This window comes from Mya arenaria, chromosome 14, assembly GCF_026914265.1.
Source record: "Mya arenaria isolate MELC-2E11 chromosome 14, ASM2691426v1".
NCBI lineage: Eukaryota > Metazoa > Mollusca > Bivalvia > Myida > Myidae > Mya > Mya arenaria.
Window position 1 is genome coordinate 45042081 of NC_069135.1, and position 24422 is coordinate 45066502.

Sequence of the window (24422 nt, forward strand, 5' to 3'; positions counted from 1 at the left end):
GTGTTACTTTACTCCCATTTGTCGGGCTACCTACTGGAAGGGAGCTAACTACATTGTAGCAGCTGACTACCGTGTAACAGCTGATTACCGTATAACAGCTGGCTACCGTGTAACAGCTGACTACCGTGTTATAGCTGACAACCATATAGCAGCTGACTACAGTGTATCAGCTGGCTACCGTGTAACAGCTGGCTACCGTGTAACAGCTGACTACCGTATAGCAGCTGACTACCGTATAGCAGCTGACTACCATGTAACAGCTGACTACCGTGTTATAGCTGACAACCATATAGCAGCTGACTACAGTGTAACAGCTGGCTACCGTATAACAGCTGACTACCGTGTAACAGCTGACTACCGTGTTATAGCTGACAACCATATAGCAGCTGACTACAGTGTAACAGCTGGCTACCGTGTGACAGCTGGCTACCGTGTAACAGCTGACTACCGTATAGCAGCTGACTACCGTATAGCAGCTGACTACCGTGTAACAGCTGACTACCGTGTAACAGCTGACTACAGTTTAGCAGCTGACTACCGTGTAATAGTTGACTACCGTGTAACAGCTTACTATGGTATAGCAGCTGACCACAGTTTAGCAGCTGACTACCGTGTAACAGTTGACTACCGTGTAACAGCTTACTATGGTATAGCAGCTGACCACAGTTTAGCAGCTGGCTACCGTGTAACAGCTGACTACCGTATAGCAGCTAACTACCGTGTAACAGCTGACTACCGTATAGCAGCTAACTACCGTGTAACAGCTGACTATCGTATAGCAGCTAACTACCGTGTAACAGCTGACTACCGTATAGCAGCTGAACACAGTTTAGCAGCTGACTACCGTGTAACAGCTGACTACCGTGTAACAGCTGACTACCGTGTATAACTTGATTACCGTGTAACAGCTCACTAAAGTGCAACAGCAGACTACAGTGTTACCTTCTGACTACCGTGTAATGAATCACGCATTACCTTTTTACGACTTTATTACATACCCGGAACCGCACGTAGTTATTCTGTTTTTAACTTTTCCGAGGTCGAGAGTCCAGACGACTACTTTTACCTGAGTTTCAATGATAAACTATGATAAACGTGTGGCAGCAGGTATTACGTACATCATAAAAGGTTTATTTCATTTACATCAATTAATACAATACACCTTAACTCATATTGTAGAACCTCTCTGCACGTCACTCATGAACAAGAACGTCCACGTGGCTATTATTGACGGGCTGAGGCGACACCGCAAGTTGGCACGGGCTGTGGAGACCGGATGTAGGGCGATAAGAGGACTTTGCATATTCTTGTAAGTCTGTAATGATTCGTTTTGGTAACAACATAACACAATACACGTTAAACATTCGTATATGCGTTATAATAGATCTAAATTTATTTAACCGTTGTGTGCTTTGGTTTTGGTACCAAATTAAACTCTACACAAGCATTGATTTTACTTTTTAAAATAACGATTTGGAACAAAGGCATAATTAATGACATCGAATAATTAAGATCGGCATTAAATTAACCATTTGACCTTGCAATCAAAACGCAGCTCTGAGAGGCATATCTTCATTCTTGGCGTAGAATTGTTTGTCTGAACCAATGTGTTGTATTGTGGGCATTCAAGGTACGACCACAAGGTGTCCGTGGTTGGAGACGGCCTGTTCAGCGTATTGACTGACCTACAGGGTCGATACAGTGACGACGGGGCCGTCCAGATAGAGGTTCTCAGTGCCATAGCCTGTCTGGCCGACGTGAGTAAGTATCGGTGATGGGGTAAATCATGGGTGACTGTACTAGGGTCGATACATTTATGACGGTGCAGTCTAAATGGAGAATCTCAGTTCTATAGTCTGCCTTGGAGTCTGTTCTTAAGAATGGTTTGATAAGCGTTTTGACTGACTTTAGGGTACCGTAGGGGCCGTCCAAGTAGAGATTCTACGTGCTAAAGCATGTCTTACAGATAAAGGTATCAGTGGCTCGGGATCGCCTTGTATTGACGGACCTAAAAGGTCTATATAGTATCGACGGGTTCGTTCGAATAGGACTGATATTGCCCATCGGGCTGACGAAGGGCGGTTGCTGGATATATGAGATTAAAATAAAAAGCAATGTGTAGTTTTATGACATTTTGTGCTGGGCGTTTATGCTGCTTGTTCTGGCATGAGTAATGCTTTCATTCAGGAATGGGTTTTTGAATCCTGCGACATTCTGGAGTTTGGTCGTTCTGCCAAAACTAACTTAATATTCCAACAACACACATGCCGTGTTATAACTGAACGCCTGTGAAACTTGCAAATGCCCTCGACCATACCTCGAAAATGCCGGCGCAAAGCAAGATAAATTCAGTTATCATACATCATAGTCGCCACTCTTTTAACAATTAATGTTTACGGTAATTACTTTTGTAATGATTTTTTGCAGACGTTGTGCGGTACCAGTGTTTTATTGAACGAATCCCGGAGAAGATAATCTCGTCCATGGCCAAGTTTCCGCGCGAGTCCATGATTCAGGAAGCGGGACTGGAGGCCTTCGCCGTCCTTGCTGGGGCAGGTAGGTCTTGGGCTGATAGCTCAAACAATCCTAAGCCAATAATATCAACTAAACTGATTATTAACGATATCAATGTTAAGCTTACTGTTTTATGTTTTTCCTAAAGAGTATCAACTAATTGTCACTAAAATGAGATTTTATGATCTTATTATCAATAATTTAGCCCCAATATTTATTTTACCTACTATACATTTACGCACTACAAATATTCATATTCATTTATAAATGATCGTTTGACAAGTGTTTGGGAAAATCTAATAAAAAAACAGAAGTCAGATACGGGATCAGTAGATGACCCTAAATGGGGTTAGCGGGGTAAAGCGTACCACAGCGTAAGATATTGAATCGATCAAATATTACTAATCAACGTTTTTTCCTTTAATTGTTAAAATAATCCAATGTAAATTACAAGAACAACTCAAGTTTCCAAAAATGTCAATGACAACCCTGTTTTATATGGAATAAAGAACAACGAAAATTTGCCAATTAATAACTGTAGCACATTAATTCTTCTTTAAGAGGGCGGACCAGAGATGCTTCTCAACTGCGGAGCATTAGAAGCCACCCTTAACACACTCAACAACGCGCTCAATAACATCCGTAAGTGACAACTCTTTAATGAATTTTGTAACAACAGATAACTAATAGACCTAAAACTGCTTAAAACACGCCTAATTTGGCACGGTGTTTGAATACAGCCAGGTCCTACATTCTCGAGTCATCTGAAGTATCGTATCTGATTAAATAATATTTCGTAAAAGAACCCTTCGATTTTAAAACGATGACTTTATCTGATATGATTACCGTTAAAGCAACTGTGCACCAGATGATCAATTTGCAAGAAAAAAAAAGAAAATTGTCGAAAACTGTCATAAACTTGGTATTAATGTGTATAATGCATTGAAACTTACTAACTGAAGTACCGCATAGCTTACAATGTATTTAAGTTTAGCAGTTATTTCGTTTTTCCCATTAAAAAAGATTACTGGGTATGTCTACTGTAGAATTCATTCCTTATGCGTGATTGGCTAGTCGGTGTTATCACGTGATATTACCGAGTTAGGTATATAGCTTAATTATGTCACCCAATTAGATTATGCCGTCGTACCTCAGTGGATTGCAATTTTGGCGACACAGGTTCGAACCCGGTCTCCGACACAATTGTTTTTTTACATTTTGGTACTTTTTTTCAATTATGATAACAAAGCGTAACACATTCTATTAAATAATTGTCCTGAGATTCGTTACAGAAAAAAACTTTTTTTGGTGCCAATCTGGTGTACAGTCCCGTTAAAACGACAAACTGATATCTCCAGATATTTGTTAATCGACTTTTGGTGATATTTTAAGTGATTGTGAAGAAAGGTCTGATTGTTCTCCAACTCCTGGCTTGCCCCAGCATGGTCCTGGATGATCTTAACAGACAAAGAGTGGTCACTGTCATCTGCACAGCGCTCACGGACTACACCGAGTCCAAGGGATTACTCTCTGAGGTGTGGTATGGGATTGAATGAGTTTCAAATCGAGGCATACTGTACTTTTGTTAAGATGCCAGGGGTCGTTATCGATATCATTTTTTTATATCCTGTGTATTTCTTTTCGTATAATTGGTAAATTGACCTCATTTTCAAATCACAACTTTACAAATATTAAGATCAACCTAAGGTGTTTGTAATATACGAACCTTTGACAGGTAATCAGTACTTAAGTAATTTAGGTATCATGTTCTCGGTAATTTCTTGGAAAATAAATGATTGCTCAAATATTTTCTTGTATACACTCCTCAAAACTTGTTTCTGTATTGGATGGTCAATGGTTAAAATATGGAGCACATTTATAATTACAATTCGTTCATCATTTAAGAGTATCGTTTTCAGGCGTGCGTTGCAATTCAGTTGCTTGTCGAGTCTGACAAAGAGATCAGTCACTCGTTTATTGAAACAGATTGCCACCATCGGTTGTTCGAACTGTTGGATAACGAATTCGCAGGTAAAAAAACTCATAAATTAATAAGTATGAGCAAAGGCAACACTAATTGTTCAGCCTCATCTCACCAACATTAGTAGTATAACTTGTAAATCAACGACGCATTTGTCATTTACAATTGCTTTATCTCACACTTCAAATGCAACTTAACAACATCCTAGCTAACAATTTTACCGCCCGGTAGTATAAAAGGAATCTTCATAAACACATAAGGTGTTCACGCCAATATTGGCTATGCCCTTTATAAACTCCTCTATAACTATACATATTAGGTGTACAAGCAGAGAGCTACATAATTGTTTCCTCATAAAAGAGATATACCTATTATTCTTTCCACAAACAAAAGGTGTTCAAGCGGTGGCCAGCGAATGTCTGTACGTTCTCAGTCAGGAGCAGAATCTCAAATCCGCCATGCTCCTTTCTGCCTGCAAGAAAGGCACACTATCAGTGAGTATTGCTAACTAAATATATTGTCCAACAATGGCTCGCTCATGTTATATTTTACTGGAAGCGTTAGTTTCATTCTATGCTGTAAACTTAAATGCTCAATAAAATTAGGTTTCGTTAAAGTTCATTCCTTAATACGTGAGCTGTTTGATCATGTCGTATCACAGTCTGAAGGCGAAAGAATAGCAAACATAGTATAGTATTGTCTTTCGTACATAAAGAGTAAATTAACACGAACATTGCTCCCATTTTCAATACAATTTTAATCAACTTGGTTGCAGTTAAAACCACTTTTAAGAAAATAAATAAAAACAAATTAAATTTAAAAATATATAAACATCCAGTCCCTTTTTCAAATTTTCGATTCTATGTCAGGCCACCCAATGTCTTCTTGAGCTGGGTGCGGATGTGAACACCGGAGCCGACACACATACGCCCCTTTGTCTCGCTGTGCAGAAAGCTCACGATGATATCGTCAGACTGCTGCTTAGACAGGTATTGTGGTATAGGTATGACGTCACCATTGCGTCATATGTACTTCCGTTGTGTGGAAAATTCTCAATAAAAAATAATCTTTTTTATGACTGAAAGACATGTTTTCACATGCTCAATACACTGTAAATCAAAAATATCATTATTCCTGAAACTTTTAATCCTTGAGTATCTATTATTGCTTGATTTGTCATTTAGAATAGAGATTTAAGCATAAACTGCTGCCCTATAGTTGAAAGGTCATTTTGGAAGAACTGTCATGGCGGACTGTGCAATTTTTAGAGTTTGTTTTTCAAGTGGAGAGATTTTTCTTAGGAATAACTTGACCCACCTTTTTATTGGCTTAAAAAGGTAATAAAGCTTGTACTTTAAGAATATATATGTTTATCATAGTCTGCATTCGCTCGAAATGCCTTTAAATGTTGTCTAAAAATAATCATTTCACATTGAATTATAGAGGAAATGACAATGGTGGTGTGTAACCTAAAAGTGACCAAACTGCTATGTTTAAAAAGTGTCATTTTTGGCAAGAAATGTATTGCATTTCACTATTTCTGGCATTTTTTCACAATTAAATGCATTTATCTTGTCCGGTTGATCGAAATATGCTATTTCCTGGTTTTCACAACTTTCGCCTATTTTTTTTTTTTAATTGAGTCGTCTGCAATCTTACGAGCACTGAAAATGTCCAAATTTGGTGAAAATTTGACTGCGAGAACTTGAAATGTGTGCCAAGATGTGTAAAACTGCCCCATTTGATGCTTAGAATGCCATTTGAGTCCAGGTTCAGTTGATAAACCTCAAAGAATGGCATTTTGGGCCAAAACGCCTTAGAAAATACAGACGTACAGGCACTTGGATGACAGGCAGTGAAACTGGAAAACCTGACACAGACTATCAAATTGAGCTAGCTTTGGGTGTATTTATGTATGAAGGACTAATCGAAAGCATTTTTCATAAAACAATGCAGGGACGGGTTTAGTTATAACTTTCCAATGGAAGACAGTTGCCTAGACAACAGTAGTTAAGAAAGATAGTCATGCATCGTGGACACACACGTTTAGTTGTAGAAAGTAGCCTAATCATTCAATAGGAGACAACAGTTAAGAGATCCTATCGGTAGTTAATCTTTTCCTGCGATCGTATTTCAAACGTTTTCCCTAGTAGAAAAGTTCAAAACGTTCCGGAAGAAAGATTCCTCGGAGTAAAGAAACTGTTTATTGACAATGATGCATTGAAATGCTTTCGGCCTGCTACGTTTTCTGAATATTCATGTAATTGTTGAAACAACAACCAAAAAAATCACAAACATCTAAAGGTGGTATAGGCATGCTTTAGAATTCCCTCGCGAACAATCTGAGAGTTTTTATGCCTTTTATGATACTAAATTTAATCAAAAACATGAAGTACCAGTCACTTAAAATACTCATTTAATATGTGGAATACCCACATACATAACATAACCATGGACTAATACTCAACTGCATATTGAGGACTTCTAGAGGAATTTAAACCTTATCTGGAACTTTGATTTCATAAATAATGCAATGCGACGGATAAAGCATTTCTAATAATATCTACTCTACATCTTAATGCGAGTCGTAATTAATTTACTAACAGGGTATATCCGCTAAACCAAATGTATCAAACAAAATGCATTCTACATGCTCGAGGCTCTGGGCTGAAATTATTGAGACAAACTGGGAAATCTTTATACACTTTCCACTGGCATTAAATGACTAGCTGGCCAAAAGTATGTCACTCCTAAGCGTTTAGATTTTAATTGTAAAAGTGTATTTATAATATGTATTTAGCAAAGGGTGACGGATTGTTGCATAACCATTCGTCGAGTGTAAGTATGTACTTACAATCTGTATGAAATCCAGTTCATATATGAGCCGATTTAAGACTATTTTAAACATAGAAACTAAACTAATAAATGAATTGCAATAACCAAACAACTGTTTATAGGATAAAATAAAATATTTAGAACATTTTGGTTTGATAGCTTATATTAAATGAGCATTTAGTTTTATTATTATTATTATTATTATTATTATTATTATTATTATTATTATTATTATTATTATTCCTTCATACCATTTCAGGGAGTTTTAGACTTGCATACTCCATTGAACTTAAGTCTGGAGCAAGGTACAGACGTTGTCACCGGACTTCTTCTACAAGAGATAGGCTACGACAGGGAGAGTACGTTTTGGAATTGTTTTACTTGTGTTCTGTTTTTTGGTGCGATATTGCGATAAGCTCTTGATACAGTTGTTACCTCAAACTAAATACATACATCAAATTTGCATGAAACTGAGTACTCAATGTTGCTAGAAACACTACGCATATATGTAGCAAAGCACTTAATTATGGCCTCAATTATTATTAACCAGATTGTTTCAACGCACTCTGACTCATAACCGCACATGTAAGAAGAGTAATGCCCCTGGAAAGTACACAGGAAGAGCGTTAGCAGTAAATACGCGACGTTGCTGCTTATTTATTGTGTTCTATATTGATTGACTAAGCAAGACTAAAGAGAAATTCGTATCGATTTATGCATGTCTTTCGTCTATTCTATTAGATAAGAAAACATGAAGGCAGTTAGTGAACAGGACCTAAATTGGGATCTATAAAATAATTACATATAATCGATAAGTACAATTATTTAATGGTTTATTTACGTTCTTTTCATATGATAACACATAGTAACCGTACGAAAACAATATAATCGTTCCGATAAAGGCTTTTGTATGCAAATATTGATCATGTTTTATTGTGAATATATGTGTTGCAGTATAACTATTGTATTGTACAGTTAATGTGTGTGTTAATAATTCATAATACACCTATCACATCGAGTTAAATTATACCATTGTCTGTACTAGATGGTGTGATATGTTGGAATGGCCTTAACTTACGTTCACTGGAGAAGACCTGGATAATAACTGCTATCACGGACAGACAGACAGTTTTATCAGAAACAGGTTAGGAAAATTGCATGAAGGATAATTCTTTGTTTAGATCGTTATATATTTTTACAGAGTGAAAATTAAAAGTTATATGTAAATGAGATATTAAATAGTTATCTTGGTGTTCACGAGGTGAAATATGTCTCGATCTTACACTGATACTAACAATATTCTTTTTATTATATACCTAAAAAGAATATTAATATTAACATTCAATTGTTGTTTTTTTGTTCAGAAAAACGATCCAATTTTTATGCGTCATTTTTGAAATGACGTCGTTGAAATTGTGTCCCAGCCGTGTACGCGCTGAAGTTTGATTTGTAAGTGAGAATGGGGTAACTTTCAAAAATAGTGAAACATATCGATATATAAAAGTATAGAAGTGTTATTATTTCTGAATGAACTATCCGTTTCTTCGTTTTATATTTTATAGAGGTTGGACGCGCGTACTTGGACAAGATTCGGTCCGGTGAAGAACGGAGACAGAAGAGAAAACTGGCGTACTCCAAATCCGATTCGCACCTTCGATACCCCTATGTCCGGCTGCGACACAAACTGGTTACAGAGCGAACACAAGAGAGGAATATCGCCAGGCTAGAGAGACGACTACCAAAAACGATAACTTGTTAGTATTTTTCTCGGTGTTATAAATGTTTTTATTTAAAATATCGGTTGGTATCATAAGTCGGTAAATCATCGTTTTTTGCGAATTATATTTGTCATTCCCCAACACCCAATTTCTGCAATTTCGGTCATAACACACTCGTTCCTCACCCTTTGAATAGTCATAATCTTAAAACTGCCTCAACGGCATCCAGGGGCATCCTTATTTCTATCGACTACTTAAAAAATACCGAGTTCGGTCACCAAAACATGTAACGATCACTCATCTAGTTTAATGATTTGATGTTATGTAAAGTGATAAACTACACCAACATATCTGAAGCGTTCTTCCGAGCGGCTTTCAACTTTATATTCAAACTATCTATTGTTTAAATCTTTTCTTTGCGGTCTTTTAGCAAACAGTCTGCATATACATGTATATAAGACCGCTCGAAAAACATTTTAAACAATAGCTAAATATTTCAATTATACAGTGAAAAACCGCTTTGAAAAAAACGCTTATATTTTTCTATTGTAGTTTATTAGTTCAGTTAAAATCCCATTAATAAAACTTGAAAAGTGATCGTTACATGTTTTGTTGACAGAGGTGGGATTGTTCTTGTAATCGATAGAAATTTGTAACATTTGTTTTATTAGTAAGCATCACCTGTTCAACCGGTTCCCGTTCGCGGAAAATAGCTGTCCGTTCTAACAGTTTTGGTTCCCCAACGACCCATACAGCTAGTGGTCAGACAGCACTGCCGACCATATTAACAACAAGTCCAGGAGAGGAGTCAGGTAAGATAGCATTTCGATAATGAGTGCGCATTATTTCTAGCTCATCCAAAAAATAAAGGTGTTTCTATAACCTTGACTTCGTCGTCGTCGGTTACATGAATTCTAACACCAAAACCGTCCGGAAAGTTGAAATGAATCATTTGCCAGAGACAATACCTACATGTATAGCAATGTCCATAACTATTGATTTTATAAATATAATCATGCATTCGTAGACCCGTTTGACGGACCCGCGTTTAATATGTCTCCAACGGAAGAAGAAGAGTGGAAGGAGTTCTCAATCAGTGGCGCCGACGTCGCTTACCACAAGCACGACCCGCGTCAGCAACAGTCCCCAAATGCCAAGCGTATAAATATGTCAGGTAGTTAGCATTTTTGAATAAACACCGAGTGTATATACATTTGTATACGGTTTTTGTTTGTAAAAGAAGTTTTCTAAAATCAATACAACGAGCATTGGTTCTAGTTGACCACGAATGTAACATTTTTTATAACCTTCTTTCAAATTTAAATTATAAATAACGCTAAATAAAGTTCGCTGTATAACGCCGAGAATTTTCAATGCTTTACATTTAAAGCGTTATGTCGAAAGGGATGTCACGTATTTATAAGACTTGTTAATGAAGTTGTTTTCCATGTTGTGATTTCATTTAAAAAAAGATAATATAGTAAAAAAGCATAAGTCGTTATGATTGAAAATATACTATATAGAACTGATAATTCACATGATATGATGTATGATTAGTATGCATCTCACTGCCACTTTGAAAGTAAGCTAGCTGTACTCGTGTATATGAAGGACAATGGAAACGAAAGACATCCAGACCAGGGAGTGTATCCAGTGACGACGGCTCGATATCCCCGTCGTCAGTACAACTGCGAAGAAAGGTTAGCATTTGTCGAAGAAAAACTTTATCTCATGTCTCAATTGGCTTTTTACAAAAACAAAGCTATTAACAAACTATTTCTTCATCTAGTTTACTCTTAGTTTCATCTTGATGTATTTTGTTTCAGATGTCTGCACCTGTTTTGTCTAACTTGGACCATTTTGTAATTCCACGATGTTTGAGTATGGTGTTAGGACAAGGTATGGTATTGCGACATGGCGTTCACCATTATCTCCCTATTGAAAAAGCTTTACACTTCGAACTATTTGAATTTTAAATCCATAACAAAAACATATTTTAAGCCTGCTGAAATAACAAAAAGCAACATATCGGTTCGCATAATAAAAAACAGTTTGATTAGCATAAACACATTCAATTAGCAGCGAGTATTCTGAGATGGATGACATTTCATTACAATAGTTTTTACCTTTTGGACGTTGTTACGTTTCAGATATCGAGGAGAATGTTCATCTGGAATGGTGTCGTCTGTTTTATTTTGATGCATCTGAAAACGCAATCGATGATTTGTCAACGTTTGTGTCGGAGGATTTGAGGGAATACCTCACCAATCTAGAGACAGTGGACCTTCACAGCAACAAAATCAGATGCATTCCAAACGATATTTACGAAGTTTGTTTCACATTGCACTAAATAAGTATATATGACAAATCTATTCATCAACATATTAATGTTTATTTTCGATAAAACGTTATAATATAACAATAACCTTCGGATTCTTTATATTTTTAGAATCTTCCTCAACTCACAAAGGTTGATTTGTCGTCCAATGATATTGGAGAATTCCCAGTGTGTTTGCTTCACTGCAAGTTTTTGAAAGAAGTCAGACTTAGTAGAAACAAAGTATGAAATTACTTGTGTATTTATATGTATGTATTAAGTAGTTTCAATTCAATTTCTCAAGGACGTACTAAATAGTTAGAAGATCAAACATAGACGCGTTTTCAGTAAATAATAATAATAATAATAATAATAATAATAAAAATAATAATGATAATAATAATAATGATAATAATAATAATATAATAAATGGATACAACATACCTTGTTTTAAAGTAGTAGAACATAATGTAGTTGTGGCGGACAAGTAGCCAAAATGAAACATTACTTTATTTAGATAACCCGTGTTGGTGAATTCGGCCAAGACACACCAGCAAACCACAGTTTGCGTCACCTTGATATGTCCAGGAATGAGTTGGACAAGATACCTGACACGTTTGGAGTAGCCTTTCCGAAGCTTGAAGAACTACTGCTAAACAAGTACTGTTATGACACTTATCAAGTCATTTTGAAAACGATGTCAACGATACAGAAATAGACAATGTAGCATCTGTCGAATTATATATGTATACTTTAAAATAGTTAAGAACGGGGAGTTTCAATCAGTTTCATATGCTCTATAACTGTTTGCCATTCCCTTTATGTATTGTTCTGATTGCAGTAATAAAGTGTGTACACTTCCGCCTACCCTGAATCTACCATCGCTTCGAACTCTCGACCTGGCTCACAACCACGTGGAGAGGATTGAACACACTTTCTTGTCAACGTGCAAAGGGATCGAAATGATCGACCTGTCTTTCAACAGATTAAGTGAGAAAACGATTCATATTTTGTGTCGATTCTCAGAACAAAAGATCGATGTTATTATATTTTTTCACATGTCTGTGTTTTTGTGGTTTTATTATATTACTTCATAAGGTATGTTTATTTTCAAAAGGGCTGCTTGGTTTCCATTGACCTCAATATGTATACTAGAAACTAGAGGAAAAAGAAATCCAGTAGACATTTTAACCGAGATCCTGTTTAAATATAGCAAAAGGGAAGACATAGTAGGCACTTAACGAGAGACAAAAAGCATCAAAAGACAACGAACTCATTACACGCATATTCAATTATCAATTACATTAAATTTTGGGGTTGCCGCATTTGCAACGTCGCCGAAAACTTAATATATAGTCACAGCTCTCTATGGGTTAAACAGGATTATGAACGGTCTAATGCACGCATGTGCGTTAAAAATATTTATATTATTATATTATATTATATTATATTATATATGGAGATATATTCATGGAAGTGTTTCTTACCTATGAAGCCCAACTATTTGATGGACCGGATGCTGCCGATCTTCAACTGCTATCAAAAGTGAAGCTTCGTAACAATCGCTTGTCGGAAAAAAGCGCCATTTTACATACCAAGATTTCTTCTGGAGCTTCCAAAGTATGTATTATGGATTATTTTTTACTCGCGCAGGTCCTTTATCACGATGTTTTTGGCCAAGGTTCAAACTTCGCGACGTCAATATGTTATCATTGGCAAACTTAAAAGAATAAATATTTCGCTTGATTTTGAATTTGCATCTTGATCGAATAGCAAAAATATTTGCGAAATCTTGAGCAATGTATTGCACTGTTTTTATTTCAAAAGGATTCAAAATTTGATTTGCATGATTGAACACGTGAAATACTCATTCGCACAACGAACATATTTCCATTGCACGTATGAGAAAAATGTATAAACCATTTAAAACTAATCTATTGACAATACTATTGTGATGCATCATTTTTACTGTCATGTTTTCCTTGTATTTTTTGAATGTATTAGAATGAATTATTTTAAACGTGAATGTATCTATATTGGAGAGGTTGCGCATACTTGTATGCTAGCAACCTGTTCAAGTATTTATAAGGCTGAAGCGGACATAAACAGTCCTTCATCTCTAACTGTGCCGTTAGGTATACCTTACTATCACAAATCACAAACTTGACGTGTGTTTTTAATATTGTCGACGCGTTTTAACTTGGTTTTACCTGTTTAATGTGGCACTCAAAGATTGATTGCATTTACACGTACAGATAGCATAGAAGCCTATTTGATACATCCTTAGTACATATAATGCGATACGAATAGTTTTTCAACCTAGAATTGTTCTTTTCATTATAGCCTTCGTGTTCTAGACATCTGTGAAAATGACTTGAATGGATTGCCTCCACTGTTGATGTGGAAATCTCGAACTATGAAAGACTTTATTGCATCTTCAAACAACATAACTAAGGTATTGAAAATAGACCAATAAGAACCCTCAAAAGTAAGGTGATATATAGTTTATGGTCAGTAAGTTGATACAAATGCAAGTTACGAGTCTCGCTATTCAAGTGCAATATCAGCATATTGATGAAAAAGGTGAATGGCAATAGCATAAATATAAACTTGGTACTGTTAAAACTACGTTAAAGCAATATTTGTGCCGTTTCCTTTTAAGCTCGACTTGAAAGATGCGAAAGTCTGGTCGAAACTGGAGAAGCTGCACTTGGCTAAAAATGACATTGCAGAAGTGCGTATTAATTAATTACAAGGGAATGTTAACATTTTGTGAAAAAATATACTTATATGTAAAATCCAAAATATCATAATTATTAATAAAATTAAGCTTGCAGGAAATAATTTGTAACAAATACGATTGTAAAGAAAGTTGCTTTACGCCGATGTATTTTGGAATTTAGTAAATATAAGAGAAAATTAATTGTAAATTTCGAAATAGCTGCATTGAATACAAATTGGAATAGCCATAAATGGAGGAACCGAAATTTTCAGTTAAAGCGTTTCATTTCATTTCATTGTAGATTCCAAAAGAAATAGGATATTGTACATGTTTAAACTCACTGGACATCAGCCACAACGTGCGGATCCGGTCATTACCAGACGAACTGGGCAAATGCTCACGGCTCTACGAGGTAATATATGGACAAACTACGTGTTAAAAGAACTTCCGTGGAACCCGATTGTAACGTTAGAGTATCAGCTTTGACATAAGACTGCAATGACAGTGCTTGTCTGTTAAAAAATCAGATTTATTGTGACATCAAGACATACCAACTCAGACAATGAATCAGTCATGCACGATGAAGTATCTTTTTATTACTAATGCATTGTCATTAAATGTGCTGTAGTAGTATTCCAATCAAGCAATACTACAGTTTACAACCTGTTAAGAGGCATGTCTAGGGCCCAAAAGACACTAAACAAGAAACACAAAACGAACAAACAGACACAACAACCCACTCGTCAGGATAGCTTTATCAATAATTGATGGAATTACCGCCTTGGAACGTTCAGTGAAAACCGAGTTCACTGGAGTACGAGTTCACTGGGATTTAAACTATTTTATGAGTACTCATCCTCACACGTACCCCCAACATTTAATAAATAACTGCAAACGCCAACTATTTAAGACTGATCGAAATCTGCTTCGGGCAGTCGTGGTATTGACTGCATGGTCCTTCTACTAGTAGTTTAGTTGTCAACTCAACCTTCCACAGCTCAAATTATACCTGTAGTTTCAATTGTTTCTTGTAGTTCTTAAAAAACCTTTCACGTTTAACGCGAGTAAACAAACATGTTAATATCATAGTAGTAATTATCAACATATTATACTTTCAGCTGAATATAACAAAGCTTGAACTTGACATTAACAAAAGTGTTCTACGTGGCAGAGTGAAAGATATCATCAGTTATCTACATAACAGACTGAAAAAGGTACTACTTATTATTATTTATTATTATATAAATTACTCTCTATCAGTCATAACGAGTATGCTTTGGCATGACTTTCCTGTCAAATATTAAGCTATTTAGCTATACAATGGCATTTGTGAAATACATACACATTACTTTATCATATTTGATTTAGCATTGAACTGGGTCAAAATCGAAGTGATCAAAAAAGATCCGACAGACGCTATTCTGTTCCTTGAAAATGTGTTTTGCTCCACATCGTTTTTATAATGATACAAGCCTTTTACCAGCATGTACAGGTGTGAAAGTACACTAGTAGAGAAAGCAAGCTTGTTCTTAAGCGTAAGATTGCTTCTTCAAGTTATGAGAAGAGAATAACGAGAACGATAAAATGATGACCATATAGATGTGGGCCAAGTGATTAATTATCTTACATTAAAAATCAAGTTTGAAACACAAACAATCGTTTAATGTCGTATTTTGTTTGTTCAGGCTCAAAGATACTACCGCATGAAGTTGATGGTCGTTGGATACGGCGGCAGGGGCAAGACATCATTGCTCAAGACATTGATGAAAATAAAGACAAATGAAAGGGAAGACAGACCGACTGTTGGTGTTGTGGTAAAAGATTGGGTGTATGTACTTTTTATAATTAATATCAATTCCGCTCGAAATACTAAATGTCACAACATTTGATCACAAGCTTGATAGTTGTTGAAATAACTGTCAATAATGTTTTAGCAATCAACCATATTTTAATGAATGTCGATGATTTGTTCTTGGAGTGATCATTGAAAGCGCTTACCAACTCGGATTTAACTACATTGAGTTTTTTATATTTAGCATGTTCTTATAATTAAAATATTCACTATTAATCATGTTTTGGTCAGTTACTTCAAAATGGATCGGAAGAAGAGTGAGGATAATAGCGTCTGGTTTAAAGGAGGCGCAAGAAAAGTAGAGTACACTTTGAGCACCTGGGACTTTGCCGGACAGGAGGATTTCTACAGCACACATAGCTGTTATCTCTCTAACAGGGCTGTTTATTTGGTACGGGCTAACATTCGTTAAACAGTTTATTTAGTACTGATTTCACTAGTTGAACGGCTTATTTGGTACAGCAATACACGTGTTTAACACTTTATTTGCAAAATGATTACACTCGTTAAGTAATTTATTTTGTACGGGCTTACACTCGCTTAACAGCTTATTTGGTACGGGATTACACTCGTTTATCGGTTTATCTAGTATGGGCTTACACTCGCTTAACTGTGTTTGTTTGGTACGGGATAACACTCGTTTATCGGTTTATCAAGTATGGGCTTACACTCGCTTAACTGTGTTTGTTTGGTACGGGATAACACTCGTTTATCGGTTTATCTAGTATGGGCTTACACTCGCTTAACTGTGTTTGTTTGGTACGGGATAACATTCGTTTAACAGGTAATTTGGCACGGGCTTACACTCGCTAAACAGCTTATTTGGTATGGGCTTACACTCGTTTAACTGCCTTTTTTGTATGGGTTTACACTCATATAACAGCTTATTTAGTACGGGATTACACTCGCTTTACAGCTTATTTGGTACGGATTACATTCGTTTAACAGCTTATGTTGTACGGGCTCACACTCGCTTATCAGCTTTTTTGGTACGAGCTTATACTCGCTAAACAGCTTGTTTGGTACGTGTTTACACTCGCTTAACAGCTTGTTGGTTTGGGATTACACTCGCTTAATAGCTTATTTGGTACGGGCTTACATTCGATTAAAAGTTTATTTGGTACGGGCTTACATTAGCTTAATTGCTTATTAAATACGAGCATACACTCGCTTACACTCGCTTAACGGCTTATTTGGTACGGGATAACATTCATTTAACAGCTTATTTGATACGGGCTTACACTCGTTGAACAGCTATTTTGGTACGGGATAACACTCGTTCAACAGCTAATTTGGTACGGGTTTACACTCGCTTAACAGCTTATTTGGTACGGGCTTACATTCCCTTAACTGTGTTTGTTTGGTACGGGTTTGCACTCGTTTAACAGCTTCTTTGGTACGAGTTTACACTCGCTTAACAGCTTATTTAGTATGGGCTTACACTCGCTTAAAAGCGTATTTAGTATTCACTTATTTCATTTGGTACGGGTAATACAAATTGTAACGCTATTTCATTGGTAGTATTTGTTATGACGTGTATAACATACATCGTAAAGTGTTACAAATCAGTCGAATTAAAACAAAACGCGTCAAACACCAGACCGAGCAATAGCTAGTTGTCGCCATCCTTTTTTGTATATCAGGGAAATACTTAGTAGGCAACTCAAGTAAACAATGGTTTAACATAACCACTGTTGACTTCCCCGTCTTTACTTCTCTTGAACTTTTATGGGCATATTTGTGATCTTCAGTATGTGTAATAAATGGCAACTGTTCAGCAGTGCATGTTTTATTTAAATATATGAGCATATAATAAACAAATCGCCTTTAAAGTTACCAACGACGTCGTTAATCACGTTTTTAACTTTAACAAACGTCTTCGTTAAGCAAGCGTGAAATTGTCGAAGATTTTTTTGAAAACAGTTAGCTGTTCTATAATAACATAATATATGGAATAAATGTGTGAATATTTCAGGTTGTATTTGACTTGAGGAAGGGTGTGTCAGAAGTAGAAAAGCTGAAATCGTGGTTGGTCAGTATCAGATCACGTGCTCCAGGATGCCCTGTGATAGTTATTGGAACACATTTGGATAAATTGTCAGGTAGTTTGTATTTTCCGCATTTGTCTTGATGAATGAGTTAAATATTTTCAACATCTAATGGACATATAAAACGGTATGCTTTTCTAAAAGGTGTCTTATAAATCTTTCAAAAAAAAATAAGTGTTTGTTCTGTGTGCACCATATTATACATGTAGGTATTGAAATGCGAATGAACCTGATTATTATGATAATTTTTTGGAAGAATAACATCAGCCATTTCGTTTTATTTTCAGATGAATCGCGACACGGCTCGACCTTAAATGATGTGAGAGATGTTTTGATAGAATTCAACCAAGAACCAGGTACAGCTAGTTGTTCTCATGTTCCATTGTGCTGTCCCATATCTTTTGTAAATGATATATCTCTATTTTGTATCACTTAATGTTGAGATTTGAATGATATTGAGCGTTTGTAAACTGGTTTTACTGCTAGCTGTTCCAAGTCAGTAGCCCGAACCAATGGCTGTTGTCGTGTGTATCTCTTGAGAATATTTTGTATGGCTTGAGCCTTCGATCCATGTGTCATTATACAGTATCGCAGTATTTGGCTTTTGAGCTAGTTCCAGAAGGTTCAATGTTTGAATTGCTGAAATATCCTTTGTAAATAAATCCCTGCACACCAATAATGTTTGCCTTTTTCTAGGATTTCCAACAATCAAGAAGGCATTTTATGTCGACGCATCGTCTGATGATGAAAATATGGAACAACTTAGAAACTACATAAAGGAGACTGTAAATAAGTGAGTATTGTATGTGCGACTTTTCATTGTACTTTTTAAAAATCGGCTGCGTCAGGTGTCGAAATAATAGGCAGTTTTAAACTTAAATTGATCATCTTCCTTTTAATAATTGCAAAGGATTTGATATAAGTGGTGATAAATTTGTATGTTTTGTCTGTCAAAATCAAACACTGTTTCAAAGCGGCCTTGTATCTTTTCAGCCTCGACATACGTGGACGTCGTGTGATGGGAGAGAAAATCCCAGCCAGCTATGTGGTAACACGCTGTTTTAATAAATTTGTTCTCCGTAAAGTCCTACCAAGTAGAGGGTTCAGTCTCATATATGTCCTTTTTGTAAACAAATGCCCCTTCTATCAACATTTTTTTAAACTTCAAGCACCTTGCGGACGTACTATTAGCAAAAGCGAAGTCGCCGACATGCATTTATCCTGTGTTGGACAAAAAAGACCTTCTGAAGATGGTTAACGAACAAGACATTGACTTGGACGAAGATGAATTGGATCAAGTATGTTAGAATTTATGTGTCAATTTATTATTTTTACATAGTCATGGAAAACTTCTGTTTATCAGTTTGTGAATTGTAATTTTTCCCTTACTCTGAGCTTGTTTTGAGCGTTATCTTATTGGACGTACGAGACACATACAACGTCACAAAACAATCACGTATATACAATTATCAATATATGCTTGTCCAGATATAATTTAAATTTCAATTTGTTTGATGTTTTTGTCTGACTTCTAGGCCATTCGGTTCTTGCATGAGGCCGGTGTGGTTCTTCATTACGACGACTCCACCCTGCAGCTGAGGGACTATTACTTCATTGACCCTGGTTGGCTGTGTGAACTCATGGCCAGAATCATCACAGTCAAGCAGATTAACCCTTTCATTTCGGGAAACGGGGTTCGTGTCATGTGTCGGTCGTTTTTATCCGTTATACTGAACCATGTTGTGTATAGTCGTTGTGATACTTTTCATTAGATGTCGTCTGTGTTTTTTAGTTTAACCGATCAAGTATCGTTGTAATTTTACTGGTTTTTGTTATAATAATACAATGAAAACTACAGGGACAAGCCCAGTAGTCGAGCATTAAAACAAACAAACCGTGTTTAAGGGCACAAGGCGACCATGAATTAGTGACACAAACACATAAACACTGCATACACAAATACAAACACCATAAGCAGACCTGATATTTATCAAAATAGCTTCCTGAAGCGAGACATTATATAAGCTTAACGCCTTCTTCTCAATTTCTCAATGAAATATTACGTCCCACTATGCATTTTGATTATATATTTCCGCATTGTGTGTGAATATGCGGTTGTTATGTTTGTTTATTATGCCTTGTACAATTCATTGAAAAACATATTCAGTTTTCATTTTTAGATTCTTGGCAAGAAAGAGATAAAAGTACTGTTCAAAGATATCAAGGAATTTCCAGCAAAGCTTATACCACAGTACATCAAGCTGCTTGAAAAGTAAGGATGCCTTCGTGACAGTGATCGTTTTACCTCATTTGGAAATACATACTGTCTATCTGACATATATACATGCCTGCACGTGTGTAACGGTGTACGCGAAGGTCTTGCCACTTCTCCATACCGCAGTCATATTAAGGAAAGAAGTAGTCTGACATTTATAGTAGTTATATGTTACACACGATGTAGCTTAGTCAAATCCTATTGATCAATAATATTTTAACATTAAGACGTCCCAGCCGGTGTAAGGATGTATTTAGATCCCCATAAATTAAATAATTACACCCAACAGTCATTTTTGTTCAGAAAATCATAATGTATCGACTTCCCGGTCATATATATTATGACTCCTCTACACGAAGAAAAATTAACCCTTACGAAGAATTTCGACCTATATAAAAATGACTCCCCTGTAGCATTTCACGGCAGCAGCAGTAATAGTCGCGGTCTTTGGTGTTGTTGTCGTTGTTGTTGATCATCATCATCATCAACATCATCATAATTATCGATGGGGTCACTATTATGACGATACGATTGTGGGGGTCATCTTGTAAAGGGGGGATTCCAATATTTCAGAAAATATGTCACTTTTTCTGAATATTAATGACCGGGGGCTGTGATTCTAAGGTGGTCATAATACTTTATTACCGGCAATATCATGATGACCGTATTAGAAATTATTGTATAAGGGTAAGACGATACTAGTGATGTACAGAACGTGTGACTTAGCTACTTGCTTTTTGTCTACTTTATACTTATGTTGTATTAATTGAAACTGTTAATAGAAAAATGCAATAATATGCTTAAATATATATTTTAAAAACATTTTTAGGTTTGAGATTGCACTTCCTCACAGTGACAAAGAGTTGCTCATACCTTGTCGGCTTCCGATAGAGGGTCCGAAAGTAGCCCTTCCGAACCATAGTAAGAACAGATTTGGCTGCATGTGCAACTGATCCACTCCATGGATGATATAATTATTGCATTTTTACCGTTATCTACTAGTTAAGGGTCATTTACGTACAGGGAAAATACTATCAGAGTGTTTCGGTGTCCTGGGCTATATATTATTCTACCTGAATATTACTTTATTTCTATAGTATTTGTATTATTGTCAATATTTTAAAATATCTTACGAAATGGTAGTATGGATATAACGTTTGCGAAATAGAAAAATAGACAATTGAAAAGCAAAGATACTAATTATGTTTTTTGAGACTGATGTGTTTTTGCATGTCTATTTCAGACAAGTATTGTCGATTATATAGATTGCCTTTCGCACCAATTGGATTGGTGTTCAGACTTATTGCACGGATGATATCAATCTTTTCAAGTGAAGATTTTCATGTGCGTAGTTTTTTTTTGTCGAATTCGGCATTACTATTTATGGTGTTATTGTCAAGCATGGTCTAAATTCCATATCTCTATGCAACATTAGTTTTGTTTTATATTATTTCGATTTATTGTATAAAAATTATATAACATATTTTAAAAATATGTTTTCACATTTACTTCGAATATAATTATATTTTAAAAGCAAATCAACAGCAAAGCACAACAACAAAAAACTACCCTGGCAGTGTGTGAGTGCGTATAATTATTATATAGATGTAGGTTTATTTTTTTCAGTCAGAGATGTTTTCATCTGAGAAGCAATTAGTCTGGAGGAGAGGGGTGTACTCATTTTGGAAGGAGGTAAGGGTTATATCTCATTAAGAGGGAGGTAAGGTCTATATCCCGTTCGGAGGGAGGTAAGGTCTATATCTCATTTGGAGGGAGGTAAAGTCTATATCTCATTCGGAGGGAGGTAAGGTCAATATCTCATTTGGAGGGAGGTAAAGTCTATATCTCATTAAGAGGGAGGTAAGGTCTATATCCCATTCGGAGGAAGGTAAGGTCTATATCCCATTCGGAGGAAGGTAAGGTCTATATCCCATTCGGAGGGAGGTAAGGTCTATATCTCATTTGGAGGAAGGTAAGGTCTATATCTCATTTGGAGGAAGGTAAGGTCTATATCTCATTCGGAGGGAGGTAAGGTCTATATCTCATTCGGAGGGAGGTAAGGTCTATATCTCATTCGGAGGGAGGTAAGGTCTATATCTCATTTGGAGGAAGGTAAAGTCTATATCTCATTCGGAGGGAGGTAAGGTCTATATCTCATTTGGAGGGAGGTAAGGTCTATATCCCATTCGGAGGGAGGTAAGGTCTATATCTCATTCGGAGGGAGGTAAAGTCTATATCTCATTCGGAGGGAGGTAAGGTCTATATCCCATTCGGAGGGAGGTAAGGTCTATATCTCATTTGGAGGAAGGTAAAGTCTATATCCCATTCGGAGGGAGGTAAGGTCTATATCTCATTTGGAGGAAGGTAAAGTCTATATCTCATTCGGAGGGAGGTAAGGTCTATATCCCATTCGGAGGGAGGGAAGGTCTATATCTCATTCGGAGGAAGGTAAGGTCTATATCCCATTCGGAGGAAGGTAAGGTCTATATCCCATTCGGAGGGAGGTAAGGTCTATATCTCATTTGGAGGAAGGTAAAGTCTATATCCCATTCGGAGGGAGGTAAGGTCTATATCTCATTTGGAGGAAGGTAAAGTCTATATCTCATTCGGAGGGAGGTAAGGTCTATATCCCATTCGGAGGGAGGGAAGGTCTATATCTCATTTGGAGGAAGGTAAGGTCTATATCCCATTCGGAGGGAGGTAAGGTCTATATCTCATTTGGAGGAAGGTAAGGTCTATATCCCATTCGGAGGGAGGTAAGGTCTATATCCCATTCGGAGGGAGGTAAGGTCTATATCTCTGGACGAAGGTAAGGTCTATATCCCATTCGGAGGGAGGTAAGGTCTATATCCCATTCGGAGGGAGGTAAAGTCTATATCTCATTCGGAGGGAGGTAAGGTCTATATCTCATTCGGAGGGAGGTAAGGTCTATATCTCATTTGGAGGAAGGTAAAGTCTATATCCCATTCGGAGGGAGGTAAGGTCTATATCTCATTTGGAGGAAGGTAAAGTCTATATCTCATTCGGAGGGAGGTAAGGTCTATATCCCATTCGGAGGGAGGGAAGGTCTATATCTCATTCGGAGGAAGGTAAGGTCTATATCCCATTCGGAGGAAGGTAAGGTCTATATCCCATTCGGAGGGAGGTAAGGTCTATATCTCATTTGGAGGAAGGTAAAGTCTATATCCCATTCGGAGGGAGGTAAGGTCTATATCTCATTTGGAGGGAGGTAAAGTCTATATCTCATTCGGAGGGAGGTAAGGTCTATATCCCATTCGGAGGGAGGTAAGGTCTATATCCCATTCGGAGGAAGGTAAGGTCTATATCCCATTCGGAGGAAGGTAAGGTCTATATCTCATTTGGAGGAAAGTAAAGTCTATATCCCATTCGGAGGGAGGTAAGGTCTATATCTCATTTGGAGGAAGGTAAAGTCTATATCTCATTCGGAGGGAGGTAAGGTCTATATCCCATTCGGAGGGAGGGAAGGTCTATATCTCATTTGGAGGTAGGTAAAGTCTATACCTCATTCGGAGAGAGGTAAGGTCCATATCCCATTTTGAGGGAGGTAAGGTCTATATCTCATTTGGAAGGAGGTAAGGTCTATATCTCATTTTGAGGAAGGTAAAGTCTATATCTCATTTGGAGGGAGGTAAGGTCTATATCTCATTTGGAGGGATGTAAGGTCTATATCTCATTTGGAGGGAGGTAAAGTCTATATCTGATTTGGAGGGATGTAAAGTCTATATCTCATTTGGAGGGATGTAAGGTCTATATCTCATTTGGAGGGAGGTAAGGTCTATATCTCATTTGGAAGGAGGTAAGGTCTATATCTCATTTGGAGGGAGGTAAGGTCTAAATCTGATTTGGAGGGAGGTAAGGGTTATATCTCATTTGTAGGGAGGTAAGATCTCTAAATCTCATTTGTAGGGTGGTAAGGTCTATATCTCATTTGGAGGGATGTAAGGTCTAAATCTGATTTGGAGGGAGGTAAGGGTTATATCTAATTTGGAGGGAAGTAAGATCTCTAAATCTCATTTGGAGGGAGGTAAGGTCTATATCTCATTTGGAGGGAGGTAAGGTCTATATCTCATTTGGAGGGAGGTAAGGTCTATATCTCATTTGGAGGGAGGTAAGGTCTATATCTCATTTGGAGGGAGGTA

At 36.7% G+C, this 24422-nt stretch overlaps 1 protein-coding gene across 1 annotated transcript in view; it reads left to right on the plus strand.

Moving 5' to 3' along the window:
* LOC128216171 (leucine-rich repeat serine/threonine-protein kinase 2-like) overlaps positions 1-24422 on the plus strand; it is a 58819-nt gene that overhangs the window by 10318 nt on the left and 24079 nt on the right. Inside the window, 37 exon segments of the mRNA XM_052922748.1 lie at positions 1180-1309; positions 1631-1761; positions 2428-2556; positions 3076-3156; positions 3907-4049; positions 4434-4545; positions 4889-4989; positions 5365-5484; positions 7590-7689; positions 8376-8474; positions 8893-9084; positions 9720-9860; positions 10076-10222; positions 10660-10748; positions 10875-10947; positions 11199-11377; positions 11498-11608; positions 11883-12025; positions 12207-12355; positions 12861-12952; positions 12954-12985; positions 13709-13820; positions 14028-14099; positions 14389-14499; positions 15206-15301; positions 15773-15915; positions 16171-16330; positions 17915-18041; positions 18275-18343; positions 18684-18780; positions 18981-19035; positions 19157-19285; positions 19523-19681; positions 20168-20259; positions 21092-21183; positions 21506-21606; positions 21889-21954. Coding sequence (XP_052778708.1) covers positions 1180-1309; positions 1631-1761; positions 2428-2556; positions 3076-3156; positions 3907-4049; positions 4434-4545; positions 4889-4989; positions 5365-5484; positions 7590-7689; positions 8376-8474; positions 8893-9084; positions 9720-9860; positions 10076-10222; positions 10660-10748; positions 10875-10947; positions 11199-11377; positions 11498-11608; positions 11883-12025; positions 12207-12355; positions 12861-12952; positions 12954-12985; positions 13709-13820; positions 14028-14099; positions 14389-14499; positions 15206-15301; positions 15773-15915; positions 16171-16330; positions 17915-18041; positions 18275-18343; positions 18684-18780; positions 18981-19035; positions 19157-19285; positions 19523-19681; positions 20168-20259; positions 21092-21183; positions 21506-21606; positions 21889-21954 — 4175 coding nt within the window.